The following is a 19,664-nucleotide window of genomic DNA, read 5'->3' as shown; positions in this document are numbered from 1 at the left end:
AGAAATTAAAAAATATTGTAGATATCGCATGTAAAGAGGTAACGAGTTGAAAAAAATTGTAGATCCCATGTATAAAGAGATATTGAATTGAGTGATATTTAATAATTTAGAAATTGTGTATTTAGATGTTGTCTTTTAATAATAAATATTAATGATATACCTGTAACTACTACAAATTTTATAAATTTACCATATACAGAGTTGAAAATAATATAAATTAAAAATTTTACGTATAATCATTTTTATAAATTCTTTTATATATTTTATTAATGTGATTGATTGTATAATATAAAAAAATTGATACAATTAATTATATTAATAGAATGTATAAAAATTATGTAAAAATTATATAATATTATTATAAATGAGGCTATTTAATTATTATACTTTAAAGTTTTCAATTTTTTTTTTTTTTTAAATGGCGAGGTCAATGAAAAGTTAAGCCGAGGACGCCCTCCCGTTATGATTTCCCAAAGAACGGAGGATCTGGACTTTGACCAAATACTGTGGGATTCTTGAAGTGGTGACGAAAACATGAGCGTTCGTGAAGATCCTCTCTTTTTTACTTTTGGCTCACGCAAGGAACCTGCAACTTTCTGACCCTTTCTAACACGTGCAAGAGAAAACCCAGAGGAAACCCCCCTCTCCCTTTGTGCTTGACATGGAGGAAGAGGCAGAGATTGATCGGTTACCGATGGACCTACTGGCTCAAATATTCGTTTTCATCTCTTCCTTCACTGATTTGGCTCAGTATGTCGTATTACTACATATTTGACAAATTTCTTATACCATGAAAATTGATTGTTTTATTGACAGCATGACATCCCCTTGTTTCAGGGCAAGCAGTGTGTGCAAGAAATGGAAACGGGGAGTGAAGCGGTCTCTGGCTCGGAGGGAGTCTCTGAGTTTTGCTGGTTGCAAGATGGATGATGAAACCATCGCCCGTCTCATTCGCCATGCTTACAGCCTCAAAGACATTGACATGTAATCTCTCTCTCTCTCTCTCTCTCTCTCTCTCTCTCTCAGCCACATGTTTCTCGAAATGTCCCTTTGCTGATTCTCTTTATAATTCGCATATAAGTGATGGGTATTATTGTCAGAGGGGATGGAAAGAATTCAACGGGGGGATTTTTATATTAGTGATGATTTTGTGGGATACATGTTCCATTTCCAGAGAATCTGCTATGGCCAGGTACAGTACCAAGGAAAAATAGTGTGTATTCTGATCATTTATGCCTTTCGGGATTTTTTTTTTTAAGTAATACTATTTTATTCAACCAATGCAAGAGGCGAAGCCCATTAAGATTCTGAAATGATAACAAAAGATACACCTAATTACATTCTAAGATTATGAAATGATAACAAAAACTCATGAACAGTCCCTCCATTAAGTACAATAGCTGAAAACCATCGAACCAATGAAAATACAAAAAGTTTCCAGATTTCCTCTGCAGTGCGCTCCCTGTTATTAAAACACCACTCATTCCTTTCCAACCAAATACACCACATAATGCACAAAGGAATCATCTTCCATGCAGCTGCCACTCGAGAACAACTATGAGGCCTCATTACCCAAACCAGCCCTGCTCTACTAAACACACCATCCCATAACACCTTAACCACCTCACAATGTAAAAGTAAATGGTCCACCGATTCACCATATTTCTTACACATGAAGCACAACTCCATGACAATCAAGCCACGCTTTCTCAAATTATCAATTGTCTGAAGATTCCCAAGTGATGCTGTCCAAATAAAAAAGGCAACCTTTGATGGCACATGAGCTCTCCAAATACTCTTCCACGGAAAAGAGAAGTGATGCTGAACAGTCAACATCTTTTAGTATGATCTAACAGAAACTTTTTACTCGATGTATGCTTCCATAACATTCGATCCCTCTCATTTCCTCCAATATCCAGAGAATACAACAAACTGAAAAAATTTGCAACCTCATCAAGTTCTTAATCCTGAACAGCTCTAATAAAACTAACATCCCATTGCACAAACCCATTAGATCGGGTCAACAAATCTGAAACAGAAGCCTTCTGATTTACAACCATTCTTAAAATAGCCCCAAAAACTCTAAAAAGAGCACGCTCACCACAGCAAACATCAAACCAGAAACGAATTCTTGAACCCTCTCCAACCTCAAACTTAATTTGTTTCACAAAATTATCCCACCCCTTTTGGATTATTTTGAAGGCTATAGCCTATAGGTGTGTATTTTCTTACCTTTTTATTGGATAGGCAGGTGTGTATTTTCTTTACTTCATTGGAGATAAATTGATCAAATAGCGCATTAGAAATTTTGGAAGATTGGTAGTCACTAACGTTGAGACGCCAGTTTAATATGGATACATGATATTAGTGCTCTTCACGGACGAGGAAGTTTGTTATTGATATCTTCCTCCAATTGGTGAATTTTGTATGTTGTTTAATTAGTGTCTATTTTCCTAGTAGTTCAATTCTTTGAGTAAGGCTAGACTTAGATTTTGGTGCAGAGATAAATTTGATCTGGGATTAAGCTAAATCCCAATGCGTAGTGCATGGTTATGCAGATGCCGCAACTCCCTACCTCAGTCCACTTCAGGTTAATCGTTAGTCATAGCTATGCCAATATTTCTCACAATAGTTTTTGCTAATTCACAAGAACAGAATATGAATAGACCTGTTTTTTTCTCACTTCTTGGGGAGTGGTCTGCATGCTTCTTGAATAGCTAAACCTACCCGTCATTAATGTCTGTGTAACAGGTTCTTTGTTATTGTGCTTAACAGCAAGCAGTACGAGTTTTGGAGTTAAAATGGGAGGCCTCACTTCATGGTGATCTAAAGAAGGGGGCCTTCAATAGCAAACCCAAACCCTTATTTCATGCAAACCTAGTGTGGCATTCAGTTAATCAACATGTGCTTTTGCCAAGTCTAGAATATAGTTCTTTTGCGTTGAGAATTGACCAGAGCCTGTCCAATATCCTTAATTAGTGGTGCCAGCTTTATATTTGGCCTACTGATAATCCAGGGGCTATAGTATTCTTTCTGATTTCCAGTTTCTTATTATGATTATATAGAGGTATCTTGGCTGCATTCTTATGTCTTCCATGGGGCTGAGCAGTAAAAAGGAATTCATGCAGCCATGGAAAAATATATATATATATATTTATCGACCCTAATCAGTTGAGATTAAAAGCATAATTGAGTTGAGTTAAGCTGAGAATGGCTGCAGTTTTTATATTATTCTGAAAAGCCAGTTGCATACTATGACTTATGAAAAAAGAAAAAACTAGTGACGGACCAACTCACGTAAAACATGGTTAATTCATTTTGAGGTTGAATGAGAATTTCGATGGTTTGAATTGGCAAGTAGATGGTCATTATATGGCAAACTAGTGACAGCTAACTCTTGATATCTTTCTGCAATAAATTGAGTAAAACTGTCATGTTCTGCATCAAGATTTAAAAGGGAGAAAATTTAATTTACAAGTTTCAAAATTCATGACTTATATTGTATTTTTTTCAGTTCAAAGAGCCGTTGGGGTTGCCAAATCACAGATAAAGGTCTTTACAGAATATCTTTGGCCAAGTGTGTCAGCAACCTGACATCCATATCTTTATGGGGTATGACAGGGGTCACGGACAAAGGTGTCGTTCAATTGGTACGTGATAGTTAGAATTAAGCCATGCAGACTAATTCTACAAAATTTCTTGCAACCAAGGATCATGGTTACACAGTTTTTGACGTCTTAATAGACGTGGTAATTTGACTTGAAATAGAATCTAGAACAGTAGGATATCACTTGGATAAAGAAGATCAAGGGTGGCGGTGCCATGCTATCCTGATTCAAGTGGGATCTAGAATTTGAAAACCATCACCCAAAGGTGCTTTTAGGAAAGCTGGTCTGAAACTTTTCACAACCAGTTTTGATGACAACTTATTTCTTTATTTTCCATTTTCATTGTTTAAAACTTTTCACTAACTACTATTTTCATTGTGAGTAGTAGTGAAAAAGTAATAATAGAATATTGAATAGTAGTGAAAAGTAATGAATAGTAATAAAAAGTAAGTGAAAAGTAATAATAAAGTAATGAATAGTAGCGGAGTATTCTAAGAATACTTGAGGTATTCTTGGTACCCAAACCTAGCCTAAATCATCCCAGAATTGATGTTTTCAAGAGATTTGTGGATTCATGCATTTTGCACTATTATATGAGATGATATTTTTTTCCCAACAGATGTCCAGAACTAATTCCTTGCAACACCTGAATATTGGTGGTACATTTATCACAGATGAATCTTTATTTGCCATTGCAGATAACTGTCCACATTTAAAGGTAAGTTAATTGGAATTTCATTGTAGCTATAACTTTTTTCCACAAGGGGTTTTGAACTTTTGAATATTGATTGCTATTTACGTCTAGTTCAGTTTTTTTTATCCCTAAGTATATCTGGACAACCCAAAGCATAAGTAGATGTCACAGATGCTCATGTTCATTGCAGACTTTAGTTCTGTGGAGCTGCCGTCACGTGACTGAGAATGGGCTTCTTGTTCTTGTAAATAAATGTCGGAAGCTTGAATCTATCAATGTATGGGGAACCAGAGTTCCGGTTGGCTGCTTCATGGGTTTGCTTACTATTCATCCAGGTCTTATGATAAAAATATGAGAGGGTTGCTCTGAAACACTTCTCTGTGGCCCCGCTGCATAAGTTATCATACGGTTGCTTTCTCAATTGCTGTGTACAGATTGGTTTTCTCTGTATATCCATCTCAAGGTGAGTTTATCACAATGAAACTACAATAATACCATTAAATTCTGCTTCCATGAATCAAAATTCAAAGGTCTGATTTTACTTTCACTATTTCTAAATCAATCTTGTGCGCCCTTTGGGTATTATATGTTGTTATGGGTTCGAGTCATGAATATTCAACTATATTAAGAACTTCCAAAATGTACGGAAATAATTAATATCTTGAATATAAGTTCACCAGGAAGCTATGTTTATTTATATATCCCTTCAGATGAGACCGAATAAAAATGCTTATTCGGGTGTCTACTAATGACAATGTTTGTTTGCTCTTAAAGAAAATTGGCATGCCTTGTATCATTTCTACCAAACAATTTAACATATTTAACTCTTTTTGTGATAACCATTTAGGGTATTTGAGGGAAAGTTATGAGTTCAAGTCTCTATAGGCGCAATGTTAAAGGAGATGAGATTAATAACATTTGCCAACAGAAGACCCGACCGAAACGCATGAAAAGAAACGTTAATTGAGCACAATGCAACCAATAGAATTTGACAAAATGGGAAATTAAATTTTGTACCCCAAAACTGCTAGCCGTTTTGCTGTATGATATCCAAACTACTACTTTTGAAACATTGTACTATCAAGTTACCAAAAAATCGGAATGTGCACTTTCTATTTAGATTCAGCAGTCACCGAAACAAAGGCATGTCAATTAATCAAAAGCGATGATTCAAAGGAATAATGTGTCAAAAGTGATATTTTGGGTAGATATGGCAAAGGGGATTGCTCGAGAAGAAATTGCAGGTCTACATCTTGCAAATTCAGCAGCAGTACTCAAAACAACTGCAACATTATGAGTTTCACCCCATTTTATCATTATAATGAAGCATCCATAGGAGCAGCGTCTTTACTAGAAAACAACCAAGATATGACATCTAGCAATCAAGGGTAATTATCCATATATTGGAAAAAGATTGCAAAGACAATCCCAACCAATTTGTAATTCAATAAATCTATTTATCATCCATTTTCTCATCCTCCTCTCATCATTCTAAGATGTGGCATTAGATGATTGGTTCACAAGTAAGGTATAATAAATAGTCTTCAATCATCTAATGCTATATCATAAGATGATGAAAGGATGATGAGAATTAGAATGATAAATAACATTACTCTTTATAATTATCTTAGTCACAAGCGGTGTTTCTCCCTGGCTTGACATCATATGCTGGTTACCAACTAGTTCTATTATACATTATTCCTACCAAGAAATTGAGCGGTTGCATTCATCAATGACCCCAAAAAACAAAAAGGTTGCTATGGATTTTGAGTGAGACATGCCATAAGAAGCCTTCATCTTATGAACCAAGAATAATCCACGTACGAGCAAATTTTGTCATTTGATTATTTTGTCAACCAACACCCTTGCTTCTAACCCGAACAGCTATGTTAGCTGCCGTTTGTCTCCCCACCCACAAATATAAAACGCCCACCCACTTGGACCAGTCCTAGTCATCGCCGTTCCAATAATGAGTATAAATTTCTTTCCTGAAATCGAAGCATTGGATTTCAGGATTCAACTGAGGCCTCTGAGAAGGACCTTGTGCAAAAGAGCTAAGAAGGGCAACAGATGTGCACCTCTGCATCAGTCAGAGATTTCACATGGCAGCAAAGAGAAAAGATATGATAAAATCTTGGTATCTGACACATATCGTGTTAAGGGAAAATGTGTACCTGAACCACTTCTTGGTACACTCGTTCCCTCCTATCTTTGTTTTCTTCCGGTCCAAACCCCTACCTCTTCGCCTTAATACAAGAACCTGACATGTTCTTCCTTTACAATGAGATTTCGTAACACCAACAAGCATTTCTTGACCCTCAACTGAATAAGCAAGGGATGCAGTATACCTATTTTGACTATAAGTTAAACGTGCTAACACACTAGCCTCTCATCAAGAAGTAGCCCATGCCTAGTCCTATAATGAGCCGTGGTAATCATAAGAAAACTGCCATCAATGGAAAATAAAACAAGAAAAGAACCAAGCAACTTGGAGAATGGGCTGTTGAAGCAGATCTTGAGAACTGAACAGATCCAGTAAAGCTTCCTGCAGTATTGGTTAATGGGCTTGGATTAGGAACAGGTACATTCTTGCATGACCCAAAAGGTGCTCCAGCCTGCAAAATCTCATCAATATTAGACACCTCCATGCATACAATAAAATGTCATAAGAAGAGCATGGACAAAAGCACATAGCATTCAGAAAATATTGCGGACAATGACATGCCCGCGTCGATGTCCTATGAAGGTCTTTAGAGTTGATACAAAACTGAAAAATGTAAAGATAAAGTTTTCTCCAACAAAATACTTTCATAAGAACAGTTCTTCCTCTCACCCCATTTGACAATTGTTGCATTTTCTTGCATGCAGGAAAAAAGAAGAGAGAAACAGAGCATGGTTTTATAATTTGGTGACTAGTCGCAATATTTGGTCCACTTTTGCTTCAGTAACCCTGAGTTGGGAGTAAAATCAAGGAGGAGACCATCTGTAAAGAACCTTGCTAAAAACATCAGGCAATCTCTGATGTTTGTTGTGAACTCTACTCAAAGTTGACAAACAATTTGGAACAGATAATTTTAGCCAGAGAAAAATCAGCCCAATATCTTGCAATCAATACAATATTGGATTTGAATAAAAAATCATTTTAAACATATGCTCAAGATCAAATGACAGCTCCTTCTCATATATAAGAAGCATGGAAAAAGAGATTATGGGTTCAAAACCCACCGGGTCCATCAAAATGCATAAGAGTTCATAATCTACCAAGAAACATGTGAAATTTGAGCAATAACAACTGAATTAAAGTGAGCAAACCTGGCAGGCAGTAACAGTACTACAACCACATAATGTCTGTCCATTCATTCTATCGGTAGCATCAAACGCGCCTCCTCCATCACTCCTCTGCAATATGTTTTTATCACAGTTATGATGTTTACATGGAATATATTTTCATTTCTGACCCATCCATGAATTAAATCTCCATTACCATGTAAAAGTTGACAGCCAAGAAGTTAGGCATCGAGTTCCCTGCTGCTTTGTAACAGGTACCAACCATCTCAGCCAGTGGAGTTGAATGCTCCTTGCAAGCTTCAGCCTCAACTGGAATTGTTGGGAAGTAATTCTGAAAGAACAGAGATGCACTTCTTGAATTCAGCGGCTTTGACTCTTTTCTCTTAGGACATGAACCTCTTACCACCCCAGGATCTCCAGCTGAAACCAAATCCATTAATAGACCATTTTGGACATTGTGGATAAAGTCATAACAACATTACATTCTTATAAAGCTCACCTTCATTTTCCACCATGTACTTCCACTGATAAGCAATTCCTTCATCCGCTTCCTTTGAAGTGGCAGAAGTAAAAACTAGGAGCCGGTGATTGTCTTGCACCATCTCAGTCACAGTGGGCCAATCTTCACCCTTTTTGGGCATCTTGGACACGGGAAACCAATACTTGTCCAACCCAGCATTGGCAAACAGATTTGTCAACCCTTTGGGAGTTTGCACATAGTCCTCAATAATGATGGTCACAATCTCTGTTGGGTTTTCACTCAAGAATGCTTCCACTTCCTTCAAAGTGTTAATTGCAGGTTGCTGAAAGATTTCAGTGGATACATTATTAAATTTCTTTATGACACTTGTGAAAAGATGACTTCAAAAGCCAGAAGTTGAGGAAGAGAGTATTACAAATGCAGTGAAGTTGAAACATTGCCCTCGAAACGAGTGGCAGAGCCAGATATCATTATCGAAATCGTACATATCCAACATCAATCCCCTCACTCCGTTCTGAACAACACCCATGAAACAACAACACATTAACTGAAGAAAGGTCCTAACAGACATAAAAAGACAACTATTTCTCATACAAAGTATCGTCGCCATAAGTGAGCTCAGCTGCTCATCACTTTGTTTATCAGTATAAAGAACACTAATATATGTAACATTCAGTTTTATTTTATTCTCACAAACCCAAAAAAGGCATCAATGAAATATATTTTTTTTAAAAAACTTGGGCAATAAAAAATAAAACCACATACTCTCAGCTGATTAGTCACGGGGTCTTCTTGATTGTAAAATGTCAGTCTCTGAACACCCGGCAAAGGCGGTGCATCAACAATACTAAACGAATTGTGAGTCACCACCCATGAATACTTATTGAAAGGAAGCCCATTAACCTGGAGACGAAAGGATTGCATTTCAAAGCCACCACCAAATCCACGTAGAACAAGAGATTTAAGACAGCAGATTCAAGCAATTCAGCTCACGTCCATCAAAAAATTTCGAAAACTAAATGCTTACAATTGAAGTGGGAATGGTGGCTTGGCCTCTGGTGCAGAAAGGCTGAGTCTTGCCCAGAGCAGGGCAGTTGCCACAGTAGAGGCCTGCCCCACAGTCTGTGGCAGCCGAACAAGCTTCCAGAACCTGGAAACTCTCGAAAGCTCAGTTCTAAACTCAGAGAAAGGAATTGAATTCACACAGATCTTGAACCAAATGAAATTTTACCACAGAGAGAGAGAGAGAGAGAGAGAGAGAGAGAGAGAGAGAGAAGAGGAACTAACCTGGCAATTCCCATTCGAGCAAGCAGTGGAAGTGGAGAAAAGGACAGAGAAGAAGAGGGAAAGAAAGAGGTACACAATAGCAGGAGCTCTGCACATTCTTCGGTGGTCCGGAAAGCACGCCAACATGGGCAGCTTCCGATGCAGAGCTTCAGAAGCTGTGCGCGTGTGAGAAAGAGAGAGAGAGAGAGAAAGAGAGAGAGAGGGTCACAAAGCAAAAGAGGAATGTTTATACTCTGTAGGGGAGATGACAAGTTTCTTTTGAGATTTTTTTTTTTTTTTTTTTTTTTTTTTTCTGAGTTTCTTTGGAGACTAAACGCGGGCTTTATGCTTTTCTCGCCTTTGTTTCTCTCTTATTTTAAGGTACCAACCGCAACCAAAACACTTTTTTGTTTTGTTTTGCCAAGGTGGAGTTGCACTTAGAGTTAGGACAGCTAGAGCAACGACGTCGTTTCTATTCATGAAATAACTGCATGTTGTGTTTATCAAAGTTCGCTTGGTAAGATAACCTCCCAAAACCTGGAAAATAATATATCGAAGAGAGAGATGAATTGGAATAAAGATGGACCAAACTACTTATGAATGTTTGGTTTTGGTTTTGGTTATGTTTTTCTGTTCTTTTCCATTTTGTCTATGTTGCTATTAATTGTGGTTTTGGCAATCTTAAAGCATTGGGTTTTGGCATTTCAAACAACCCACCCCCCTTCCTCCTCTTTTTTCACCTACTTTTGAAGTGCTTCTCACATGGTGGGGTAGCCTGCTTCTGCTCAGCTGAGCAATGTCTGGCGACCGTTTGCCTTTGCGCGCCCCAACATGATTGGACCTCGCCTAGCAATAAATAAAACATTTATGAATTGCAATCGTGTAGACTAAATGAATAATGACCTCATCACTATTTTACTATTTTTTTACTAATTTTTTAATTTTTTTTACAAAAAATTTTACTTAATAGTTAAAAAAGCAACTATTTATAAAATTATATATTTTTTATTTTTTTTAATAATTAAAGATATTACAAAAATATTTAAAAAAAAAAAAAAGTAATAAAGTGGCGGTAGAAGGATGTAAGTCTATCGTTACCCAGATTAGACTGCTTTGGTCGGTAAGAAAAAACCTCCCTACATTAATCATCAGTTTGGACTTTTGATTCCTTTCCCAAGCGATCAGGGCACATGGTGGGATTTTTGGCCTATAAATGTCTCCTTATATAAAAAATACTTGATGTTAAATGACGAATCATATCGTTAAATCACTAAGCTTGTAGTTCTTTTTCTTTTTTTCCTTTTTGTGAATATATTCAACTCTGAAGTAAATTGAGTTGTTAGAGAATATTCAAGTTAAAATATGGAGATGGCAATGAACGCCACTCTCCCAAAATCAATAAGTATCAAGAATACTCCTTTCCCTATGGTGTCAATGGGAGTAATGCCTCTTCCTGTAAAAGAATGACAAAAATTTTGAATGAGACGTTGAATAAATCCATAGATTATGCGAGCTTCTTGGCACGGCCACTTGAAGGAGCACCGTCCTCCTTTTTTGATCCAGATGCCTCGGGCTTTCGTGCCCAGGCAGGAGCTCTGTCTGGTTCGTATCGGTAATCATAAAAGAGTTCCTCCCCAGCACAAATTCGTTCCTTGGCAAATATACCCACTCTGTGATCCCCGGCAACCATAATAACCTACCTCGAGAGTTTCATTGAACACAATTAGTAATCGGGAGGACACTGCTACTTTCGTACTTTGCAGAATCAGATAATAGGGTAACCACAACCAATGGCAGTCAAAATGGTACCTTAGCATAACAATTTGGATCTGGAGAGTGGTTGGCAAACTTCAATTTGTCACCCTTCCGGTATGCATCAAGGACAAACTGCACAAACAATTTCACAATCTCAATTCATATTTGGAATATAGAAGAAATCTAGATTAGATTCAATCTTCATTAAAAAATCCAAAGATAGTATCTCCCTTGCCTGATCATTCAGATTGAAGAGAAACGAAGAATTTTCACGGTCATAAATCTTTCCACGTTTATCTGCTTCTCGATGCGAAATTAGCTCCCCAGTGTATTCACCAAGATATTCATGCTTGCTTACACTATTCTGGAGGATCGCTAAAAAAATGTCACAAGCAAGAAGGAAACCAAGCACAAGAATAACATCAGATTAATAGATTACCTTTAGGAAAGCTCCCCAGCCAGATACATCAGATCTACCAAGTAAAACCTGCACACAAATGGGAATCAAACTAGGGCCATTATAAGGGTACTGCAAAAAGTAAATAGCGTTTATAAAGCAGCAGTCTGAGCTTTCAATTTTCAAACAAAGCAAGGAGAAACTGGCAGAATACAAAATTCCATGACAAATATTACTGAAAGTGCATGAACATAGAGGGAAAACGATATAAAATATTCAACATAGACACAAAAAATAGAGTACTGTTGCAAAAGTTCACTAACCTACTAAAGTAGACAAGTTGAAATTTTACAATAACAATAAAACGCATATCAGTAAGCCCCTTTAAGTCTAATGAAAACTTGCATTCCTCAATTAAGTGACCCTCAAGGACAGCTACTTAAGGGCATATAGGAATAAGATAAGTTACTCATTTGCACACGTAAGAAAAGTTGACTGAATGGTGTTCACAAGGTAATATGGACTAATAACATAAGATGACAATTTGCAGATTAAAGAGTCACTTCACTTCGATATTTCTCCCCAAAACTAATAGAATAACCCACAAGAAAAGCTCCACCGAACCACTTGAATCAAATAAATTAGAAAATAAAGGGTAAAACCGGAAAAGGGGGGGGGGGGGGGGGGGGGGGGGGGGGGGGGGGGGGAAAGCGGGGGGATGTACAATTACCCTTTGTTGCTGTTTGAGAAGAAGCTTCATATTTCTACATTCATAATTATCACCTCTTTGACTTGGAACCCCAAAAGTACCATCTCCACAGCTGCAAAGCCAATTTTAATGGCACAAAACAGTCAATTTTTATGAAAGAGAGAATTAGAATTGGAATTTATTTAGCTAGCGAATACCATTACAAACACCATTACAAAATATAATCCTGAGGACCTGAATGCAACTAGGTTTTCAAGAAGAAAAATTGACAATGAATGACTTGCAAACCGTGATCCCTCTTTAGGGATATTTGTTATCCCTTTAAAAGGATTTTAAAACTTATTACCTAACGAGAATAAAAAATTCTTCAAACCCCACAGGTATAAGTGCATATTTTTTACCAGCTTTTCTAACTTAGCATATAACCAAACCTTTCGATTGGTCTAGTACTAGCTGATAGCATCATTCAATTTCAAAAACAAAACTGAAACATCAAATTGTATGGCATTTTCTTTTCTTTTTGTTTCTCCTCACCCCCATCCCCAGTTTGGATGAAGGAAACTGTACTTTTATTAACAAGGCAACCTCCAATCTAATATTCACTTACTGAATTTTACTTAAACTGCTTAAAAATAGTTACCTGATTTCTAGAAGTGATCATGTGTACAAGCAGAGAGCATGGGAATTTGCCTGATCCACCCGCTCAGTGATGTGTGCATGATTATTAATTGTCTTCCTAGACACAAGTTTTGTTAAAACATATTTCAACCTAAGGTCTATGAAGTTTTTATTTACAATTACAATCTCATCATAGTATTCTATCTCACATCAACATCCCCCATTTGTATTGCTGAACTACATTTCAACCAAAGAATCTCTTGCGGACAGATTGATAGAAAATGGTGAAACAAAAAATTAAAACATCAACAACTACAAACTCACCTGACCCAACAATTCCTACAAACATCTGGGTCACATTCTCTGTCTGCAGCAAAGCATGGACACTGACGACTTCGACATTGACTTTTAGCACAATGGCAGCCTCTAAAACGGTTCTTGCAACTCTTTGGACATCTAGATTAGGAAAAAATACATCAGCTGGAAGCATCCAGAAAAGTTTAGTAACTTGGCAGAAGGAAAGGGGAAAAACGAGAAAAGCCTTTGTATTTGATTTCAACAATAATCACATTAAAATAAAAAAGGAAACAAAACTCACCCACAGTACTTTTCACAGCAGGTCCCATTTTGAAGACAAGCACACTGCTTTCCACAAGCAGTTTGGCAACCACATGGATTGTACTGCCGGCATGGCTGATCTTTTCTCTCAGTAATTCGTTTCCTGATTGAATGGTAAGCAGCAGACTTCCAGGTATACTTCAAGCGACGAACCCTACCCCTCCTACGTAAAAATCTTGATCTTCTTCTCACTTCATTATTACCCTAGAGTTTATTTCACCCCAGGACAAAAATGGAATCGCTTGTTAAGGCAGGGAGGATTCTAAGACAGATGCACAAGCACAATAAATCACTAAGCATAGTTTGATTTAAATCAACCTTAGAATAGCCTTCAATAAGAGAGTTTGCACCGTCACCAGCTTGGCAGGACAGCTTACTCTCAGAGCAATTCATGTATTGAAAAACCTCCCAACATGTCTTCATACCATTTAGAAGGTTCCTTGCAATTAAACAACTGTCATGACACAAAAGGAACAAACATTAGTGGACAAATTGATAAGCAGTAGGAAGGAGATATCTCATGGTAATAATATGGCAACCAAAGAAATTCAGCAGGGGGAAGAGACAGGCAAAAAATTATCATGTCCGACCTTAGTAGTAGAAAACTACTAATATCCATGGTCTGAAACAAAACCCGAATGCTTTCAATAATTGTTTTATGGCTACATTTTACTTATCAAAAAAATTTATCTGACTCTCAGGCTAAACAGAGTTCAGAAGATTTCAAATATATGGCCAGACCAATTATCTCATGTATACATCATGTCCAATCGTAGTACCAATTATTATTTCAACAGAGAACTGGAAAATCAATATATTTGATACAACATAATTGTATCCACTGACCTATTCCTCCCAAAAATTTCGACACCTTTCTCAAAAAGGCCCTTTTCAAAAGCTTTCCAAGATTTATTATCACTCGATTCTTGTTTATATGCATTTTCATCTACGAACTCTTCTTTCCTCGAGTTGTCATCACTGCTAGCAGCAGGTAGATCTGTAATCATATCATTTGATGAACCATCAGGAACCTCACCCGGCACAACCTTGTAACTGGCTTGAATTGATGATTCCTTCCTTCTCAACCTTCCACTAGTTGGGGATTTCACATTCTTATGAATAGAAGAACTAGTATCATCATTTTCCTTACATGCATTAGATTTAGGTTTCATCTCGCCAGGACAAAGACCTCCACTCACAAAGGAATCACAATCATCAGAAGCTACCATTTTCTTCTGCTTTTTCTGCATGCAAACTAGAACACGTTCGGCAACTCGCTTGCTGTTCCTCTTACCAATTCCACATTTTCCTGAAAGCTTAGTTTTGCGAGGTGATGACTGGTGGGTAGAAGTGGTGTCATGCCCAGGGCCATTCTCAGAGTCACTGCTTTCTGATACATTCTTTGCATTTGATGAAGCACTTTCACTTTGGCAGGACTTCACCTTCTTTCTAGCAAGTGGACCAGACTTCTTCCTGGATGATATCTGAGCCCCAGCACTACCAGATGAAGGGGCAGATTTTTCTTCAAAATCACCATTAATGGAAGAGCTCCCTCTAGCTATTCTTTGTGACTTCAATGCCTGATATGAGTGAATATTAAGCTACTTAAAAGAGTATGTTTTCCAATTCTAAACACATTCCCAGATACACATATCACCACAGTAATGCACTGAACACATACAGATCGATAGCAATGTAGGCCACATGGTATATTTTCCTCATCCGAAGGGCGCCACAAAGGTTGTTTCTCAGTCTGAAAACAACTTGTATTAATAAAGAATGAAAGAATCCAGCAAGATATTTGGATTACCATTTATTAATTGAGGTAAAAATAAAAACTTACAGGAAATACAAGATCCTGTGAGCATCCATGTAATCTGCAATCAAAAACCTGCCAAAAGAAACAGAAGAAGGCAAACAAATCAAAAGAGTCATATCCATGATGTTAGCACAAAACATCACAGAAATGAGTAGAACACGAGGATGGTGCTTACAAGACATCGGCGACAAAATAGGTTGTCAAAAGAATCCAAAGCTGCGTCAAGATCTTTATCAAGAAGAGAATTCCCATTATGCAAAATGTCTTCATTATCACCATTCTTAGAACCTTCCACAGCCTTCTCTTCCTTAATAAGGGTTTCGTATCTTGCCTGTATAAGATGTTTGATCGTGTTTCATATCTCTGTAAAGCCAGCACAAACCAAATGGGAAACGGCTGGACCAAACTTTACACTATGACCAGTCCTAATCAGATCATAAATAGGATAGAAGCATGAAGAAGATACAAAAATGTTTCCCAAAGTTAAAATACAACAAACTAAAATGCAAACCTTGACTTCACAAGGGCTTCTAGAAAAACATTGTGCTAGTGCTTCCAGCACTTGATCTGATAAACCAACTTCCTTGACAGTCATGCTGGCAATGCCACAAGACTAGTGAGTTTCATTTCACATCGAGTATAAATCACTAAAAAAATACAATATAAAACATTTGTAGTATGACTGAAAAATAAGTCTTAAAACATAGCAATAACATAAATATGAAAAATCCATCTCAGGAGAAAATTCTGGAAAAAATAATAATTGAGTAGAGTAATAAGTAAACCACCCAACAAGTTTGTCAAGCAAATGAACAAAGACAACACAGTGTCAAATATGTAAGCAATGTACTTGGCACAATCATTAAAAAAACATGCCAAAAGTGTAACTCTCAAACGCCATACATTTCAATGAGGCGCAAGTCCTGATACACTTTCCATATCTTGAAAATGTTGAGAAAAGTTCTTACTATTTTTATCAGCTGAAAAACAAGTGCATATAAGGAGCCAATATCTCACAAAGAACGAATGAGAAAAACAGGAAAAAAAGTAAGTGGACATGGATGCTTCATCACAAGTTAACATCTAGAACTAATGTCAAAGCAGACCAGAAAACCACCTGAAGAGGCTTCCATCATGTGTAATGAAGGCACTGCTAAGAAATCAGAAAACGGGGGAAATAGTTCTTGAAGCAAATCCAAGCAATCGAAAAAAGGCCTTGTCTAGGTTATCAGGTTTGGTCCAAATACTTAACAAGAATGATGAAGCCAGAAGTTAGAACTGCACCTTCAAACCATCCAGAAGCTTCTGCAAACGTGAGGATTAAACAAGACAACACCACAGATTATTTAAAATTTCTCAATAACGAAAGGTTTGAGAAGGCACAAAAATGAGAGCATGAATGCTTTTCCTTTGTTGAAGGCTATCATTTGTCAAATACTAGCCAGGCCATAGTAGATTGGAATAAAAAAAGCTGCTGAGGATTCATAATTATCATCTGCTATGAAATTAGTCTCATTTACAGAATAAACTATGAATGGGGAGAGGGAGAGCGAGAAACACATACACACACAACAACAAAATGTATAATGTTAGTACACTATGGCCAATTTAATTGTTGTTGGGGAAGCTCAAGACAGATAACCAGGGCAAAGCCTATGGAAATTGCATTTTCTTTCTATAACAAAATAATGATCGTATGCAAATGCACTTGAAATAAAGCTTGGAAAGCAACCAACAAATCACAGACAACACATTAACAATTGCTGACATTTGAGGAACAAAAAGAAAGGGCAACAGAGAACACCGGCTTAAGACTTTTTTTCTATAAGCAAGAAATATTTATTAAAAAGTGCAAAAGGACCAACATAAGACATATGAACCATATTACTCAATACCAACCGAAGTATGTAATCTTCAGATTCTATAAAATCTCTCTTCTCTTCATCCTCAATTAGTTCTTCCTCACTGTCGCTACAAATTAGTGCTTCACCACCATTTTGATCGTAATAGATTCTTCGTCGACCAACCACTGATTGATCCTCTGTCATTCTTTGATTTCTGCACCAGAATTATCATAAGACCACCAATCTCGAGCTAGATAACAACTCTTTTTTTATAAGTTCGAGCTAGATAAAAACTAACTGCAATTAGAAATTGAAAATATGAAAATGACATCGGTAAGATACTATTCAATATAAATTTATATCTTCTTAACTGCCAGTGAGCTTTAGCTCAAATGGTATCTCTTTCCCACCATAAGAACCAGATAGGGGTACGGTTGTGGATTCAAAACCTACCAGATGGTTATGCAATTTACAAATTACAACAAAAAGAAGCAATTTATAAATCCTTAATCAGGTAAAAGCAGCATCCCCTGATTAAGCAACATCTAATGATTGGTAATGGAAAACCAGAATCCACAAACTAACAGTGATTACCACTTTGTGAAGAAGAAAAATTGGTAAAAATCACAATTTCGGTTTTAAACATGTAAGCAGATACGTCATTAATATATTGTGCAAGCAATAGAAGGTACCATCCACAGCCAAACTAGTAATTTTAAGGGAAAAGAGAATAAATCCCAACACACCTGTCCAAGAAAATCCATGTAGTATAAGGAGGCAATCTTTTTGCTTCTGAGATCTTAATGGGACGAACTGCATTCTTCACTGGAACATTAGATCCTAGAAGAACTGCAGTAGAAGCAGGGGCATCTTCTTGAGAGCTACTACTATCCATATCCCCATCACTTGCTTCAACACCATTATGCATATCAAGCGCGTCTTTCTGCCTCTTTGTCAGTAGATCTATACTTCTATCAGTATCATTAGTCCTACCGGTCCTTCTATCCATAGAAAATTTATAAAGATGGTTTGTCACACCAGCCAATTTCTGCCTATTTTCTTCCATTTTATTCTGATAATTAAGAACAAAAAATATTAACAAAGACAATCTCAAAATAGTACTCTCAAAAATAAAATATCAAGACCAAATATTATCAAAGGCATGATAAGAATGCACCTTTACAGAAACAGATCGGCCAGCAGCAACTTGCTTCTTTACAGAATCAATGACTGTTAAAATCTCCTTCCGAATCAGACTTGTTTCCTGCAGTTTCATCATCTGTAACCAATCAACAGGAGTATAAGCTACTTACCACATACAACTCATCTAATAATATAGTCTAAATTAACTTTCCTAAATCACATAAATAAGACATGCACCTTCCCTATTTCAGTAAAATTGATGTAACATACAATTCTTAAAAGCAAAACTCGATGACAATTTGCCTCATAATTATAACAATAATAAAGACAACAACAACAAAATTCTACAGAAACTCCAACTCAAAACCTAAACACAGCGTATTGCACAAGAGAAACTAGTTCATAGATAATTGCATCGAAATCTTTACTTATCCAAAAAAAAAAAAAAAAAATGCATCGAAATCTAATGTGTGAAAACGCTGCAACAGGTGAATTTTCAAAATTTTAAAAGCCTTCCACGAATTTCCTTCCAAGATTTAAGGTGGCATTAGACTTTCTAACGCGAATGCCGTGTGCTGTTGTACATTACGTGCACCAAATAGCCATGCATTTGACAGGCATCCATACCGTTTGCCCTAAAATTCACCGAAATCGACACCAAAACCTAATTAAGCCTTTCAATATACAATGCAGCTAACTATCTCTCTCTAAATAAACCGAATTTACAAAAAAATGTACAAACTTCCATTAACATCATTTCTTTTTAACAAAATAAGGTAATTGAGAAATTAATAAAACCAGAATTCCCATGGAATATATAGAGAGTACGAGATAGGAAGCTCATACCGAAGCGTCTTTGGGAGGATCCAATCCGGTGGTAGAGGCCGAAGGCGAGGCCTTGGACGCCATTGGTGGATACAACGGAGGTCTTTTGGCTTATCCGGACCCGATTCGGCAATGACGGCAGTTGGGATCGGGATCAGATTCATGCAGAGAATGATGCTGGAGATTTGTGGAGGAAAAGTACGTGCTGTAGGGTCTCCATGTTGTTATTTTTGGAGCGATTGAGATTTAGTGGTTGAATGGAAACCCTAGCTAGCCACGTCTTCCACGATTTGGGAATGTTTTGGCCGTTTTAGGTTTATTAGGGATTTTTTTAAAATTTAATAATAGTGTTTATAATACTCTGATTTTAATGGAGAGGTTGGAAAGCGCGTTTCAAACAGCTGGACTTCGTCGTTTTGATTGGTTAAATTATTTGGGGGGAAAAAGGTCAGTGCTGCTCTATTTTGAATTGTACACTGTACAATAGTAGCAGTATGGACTGCATCCCCTTTTGCTGTTTTTTTTTTTTTTTTTCCTAAGCAAATATTAAGTTGAGTTAAACTATAGGAAAACTCTTGATATAAGCAGTTTCAGTGCAC

At 37.0% G+C, this 19,664-nt stretch overlaps 3 protein-coding genes across 7 annotated transcripts; 1 reads left to right on the top strand and 2 right to left on the bottom strand.

Moving 5' to 3' along the window:
* The first annotated feature begins 449 nt into the window (after positions 1-449).
* LOC122305393 (F-box protein At5g67140) lies at positions 450-4,999 on the top strand. 2 transcript variants are annotated; one of them, XM_043117914.1, is made up of 5 exons: positions 452-750; positions 838-984; positions 3,515-3,650; positions 4,228-4,326; positions 4,493-4,999. In XM_043117914.1, exons 1-5 carry the CDS (start codon positions 662-664, stop codon positions 4,655-4,657), a joined length of 636 nt encoding a protein of 211 aa, XP_042973848.1. In that variant the 5' UTR covers positions 452-661; the 3' UTR covers positions 4,658-4,999. The 2 variants fall into 2 exon arrangements, with proteins under 2 accessions (XP_042973856.1, XP_042973848.1); XM_043117922.1 differs by lacking the exon at positions 4,228-4,326 and having other exon boundaries at positions 450-750.
* Positions 5,000-6,405: 1,406 nt separating this feature from the next.
* On the bottom strand, positions 6,406-9,630 carry LOC122305389 (PI-PLC X domain-containing protein At5g67130). The gene is made up of 8 exons (XM_043117899.1): positions 9,359-9,630; positions 9,099-9,221; positions 8,837-8,974; positions 8,487-8,585; positions 8,090-8,393; positions 7,787-8,010; positions 7,615-7,701; positions 6,406-6,917 (listed from the first exon to the last, which is right to left on the bottom strand). The coding sequence occupies exons 1-8, from the start codon at positions 9,482-9,484 to the stop codon at positions 6,738-6,740; spliced, it is 1,281 nt and encodes a 426-aa protein (XP_042973833.1). The 5' UTR covers positions 9,485-9,630; the 3' UTR covers positions 6,406-6,737.
* Positions 9,631-10,599: 969 nt separating this feature from the next.
* LOC122305368 (histone-lysine N-methyltransferase CLF) lies at positions 10,600-19,394 on the bottom strand. 4 transcript variants are annotated; one of them, XM_043117860.1, is made up of 17 exons: positions 19,087-19,394; positions 18,275-18,376; positions 17,844-18,169; positions 17,153-17,311; positions 15,765-15,849; positions 15,429-15,584; positions 15,278-15,325; positions 15,116-15,187; positions 14,281-15,035; positions 13,753-13,888; positions 13,415-13,638; positions 13,141-13,272; positions 12,220-12,310; positions 11,532-11,579; positions 11,328-11,456; positions 11,147-11,224; positions 10,600-11,033 (listed from the first exon to the last, which is right to left on the bottom strand). In XM_043117860.1, the coding sequence occupies exons 1-17, from the start codon at positions 19,147-19,149 to the stop codon at positions 10,842-10,844; spliced, it is 2,796 nt and encodes a 931-aa protein (XP_042973794.1). In that variant the 5' UTR covers positions 19,150-19,394; the 3' UTR covers positions 10,600-10,841. The 4 variants fall into 4 exon arrangements, with proteins under 4 accessions (XP_042973794.1, XP_042973802.1, XP_042973818.1 ...); XM_043117868.1 differs by having other exon boundaries at positions 18,275-18,361; XM_043117884.1 differs by having other exon boundaries at positions 14,281-15,014; positions 18,275-18,361.
* Between the last annotated feature and the right edge of the window lie 270 nt (positions 19,395-19,664).

The sequence above is a fragment of the Carya illinoinensis genome, chromosome 1 (genome assembly GCF_018687715.1).
Source record: "Carya illinoinensis cultivar Pawnee chromosome 1, C.illinoinensisPawnee_v1, whole genome shotgun sequence".
Taxonomy (NCBI): domain Eukaryota; kingdom Viridiplantae; phylum Streptophyta; class Magnoliopsida; order Fagales; family Juglandaceae; genus Carya; species Carya illinoinensis.
This window is presented reverse-complemented; position numbering and strand designations above follow the sequence as displayed.

Bases quoted from the DNA above. Each gene is read 5' to 3' on its own strand.
- LOC122305368 (XM_043117860.1), bottom strand. From the start codon at position 19,149: ATGGCGTCCAAGGCCTCGCCTTCGGCCTCTACCACCGGATTGGATCCT. The intron at 15,036-15,115 runs GTATGTGTTCAG...TCTTTTAAGTAG, and splicing joins GCCTACATTGCTATCGATCT to CTTAATATTCACTCATATCA. The intron at 11,580-12,219 runs GTAATTGTACAT...ATTTGTGTGCAG, and splicing joins TTCTCAAACAGCAACAAAGG to GTTTTACTTGGTAGATCTGA.
- LOC122305389 (XM_043117899.1), bottom strand. From the start codon at position 9,484: ATGTTGGCGTGCTTTCCGGACCACCGAAGAATGTGCAGAGCTCCTGCT. The intron at 8,975-9,098 runs GTAAGCATTTAG...TTTCGTCTCCAG, and splicing joins CCACCATTCCCACTTCAATT to GTTAATGGGCTTCCTTTCAA. The intron at 7,702-7,786 runs GTAATGGAGATT...AACATATTGCAG, and splicing joins TGGCTGTCAACTTTTACATG to AGGAGTGATGGAGGAGGCGC.
- LOC122305393 (XM_043117914.1), top strand. From the start codon at position 662: ATGGAGGAAGAGGCAGAGATTGATCGGTTACCGATGGACCTACTGGCT. The intron at 751-837 runs GTATGTCGTATT...CCCTTGTTTCAG, and splicing joins TCCTTCACTGATTTGGCTCA to GGCAAGCAGTGTGTGCAAGA. The intron at 4,327-4,492 runs GTAAGTTAATTG...TGTTCATTGCAG, and splicing joins ATAACTGTCCACATTTAAAG to ACTTTAGTTCTGTGGAGCTG.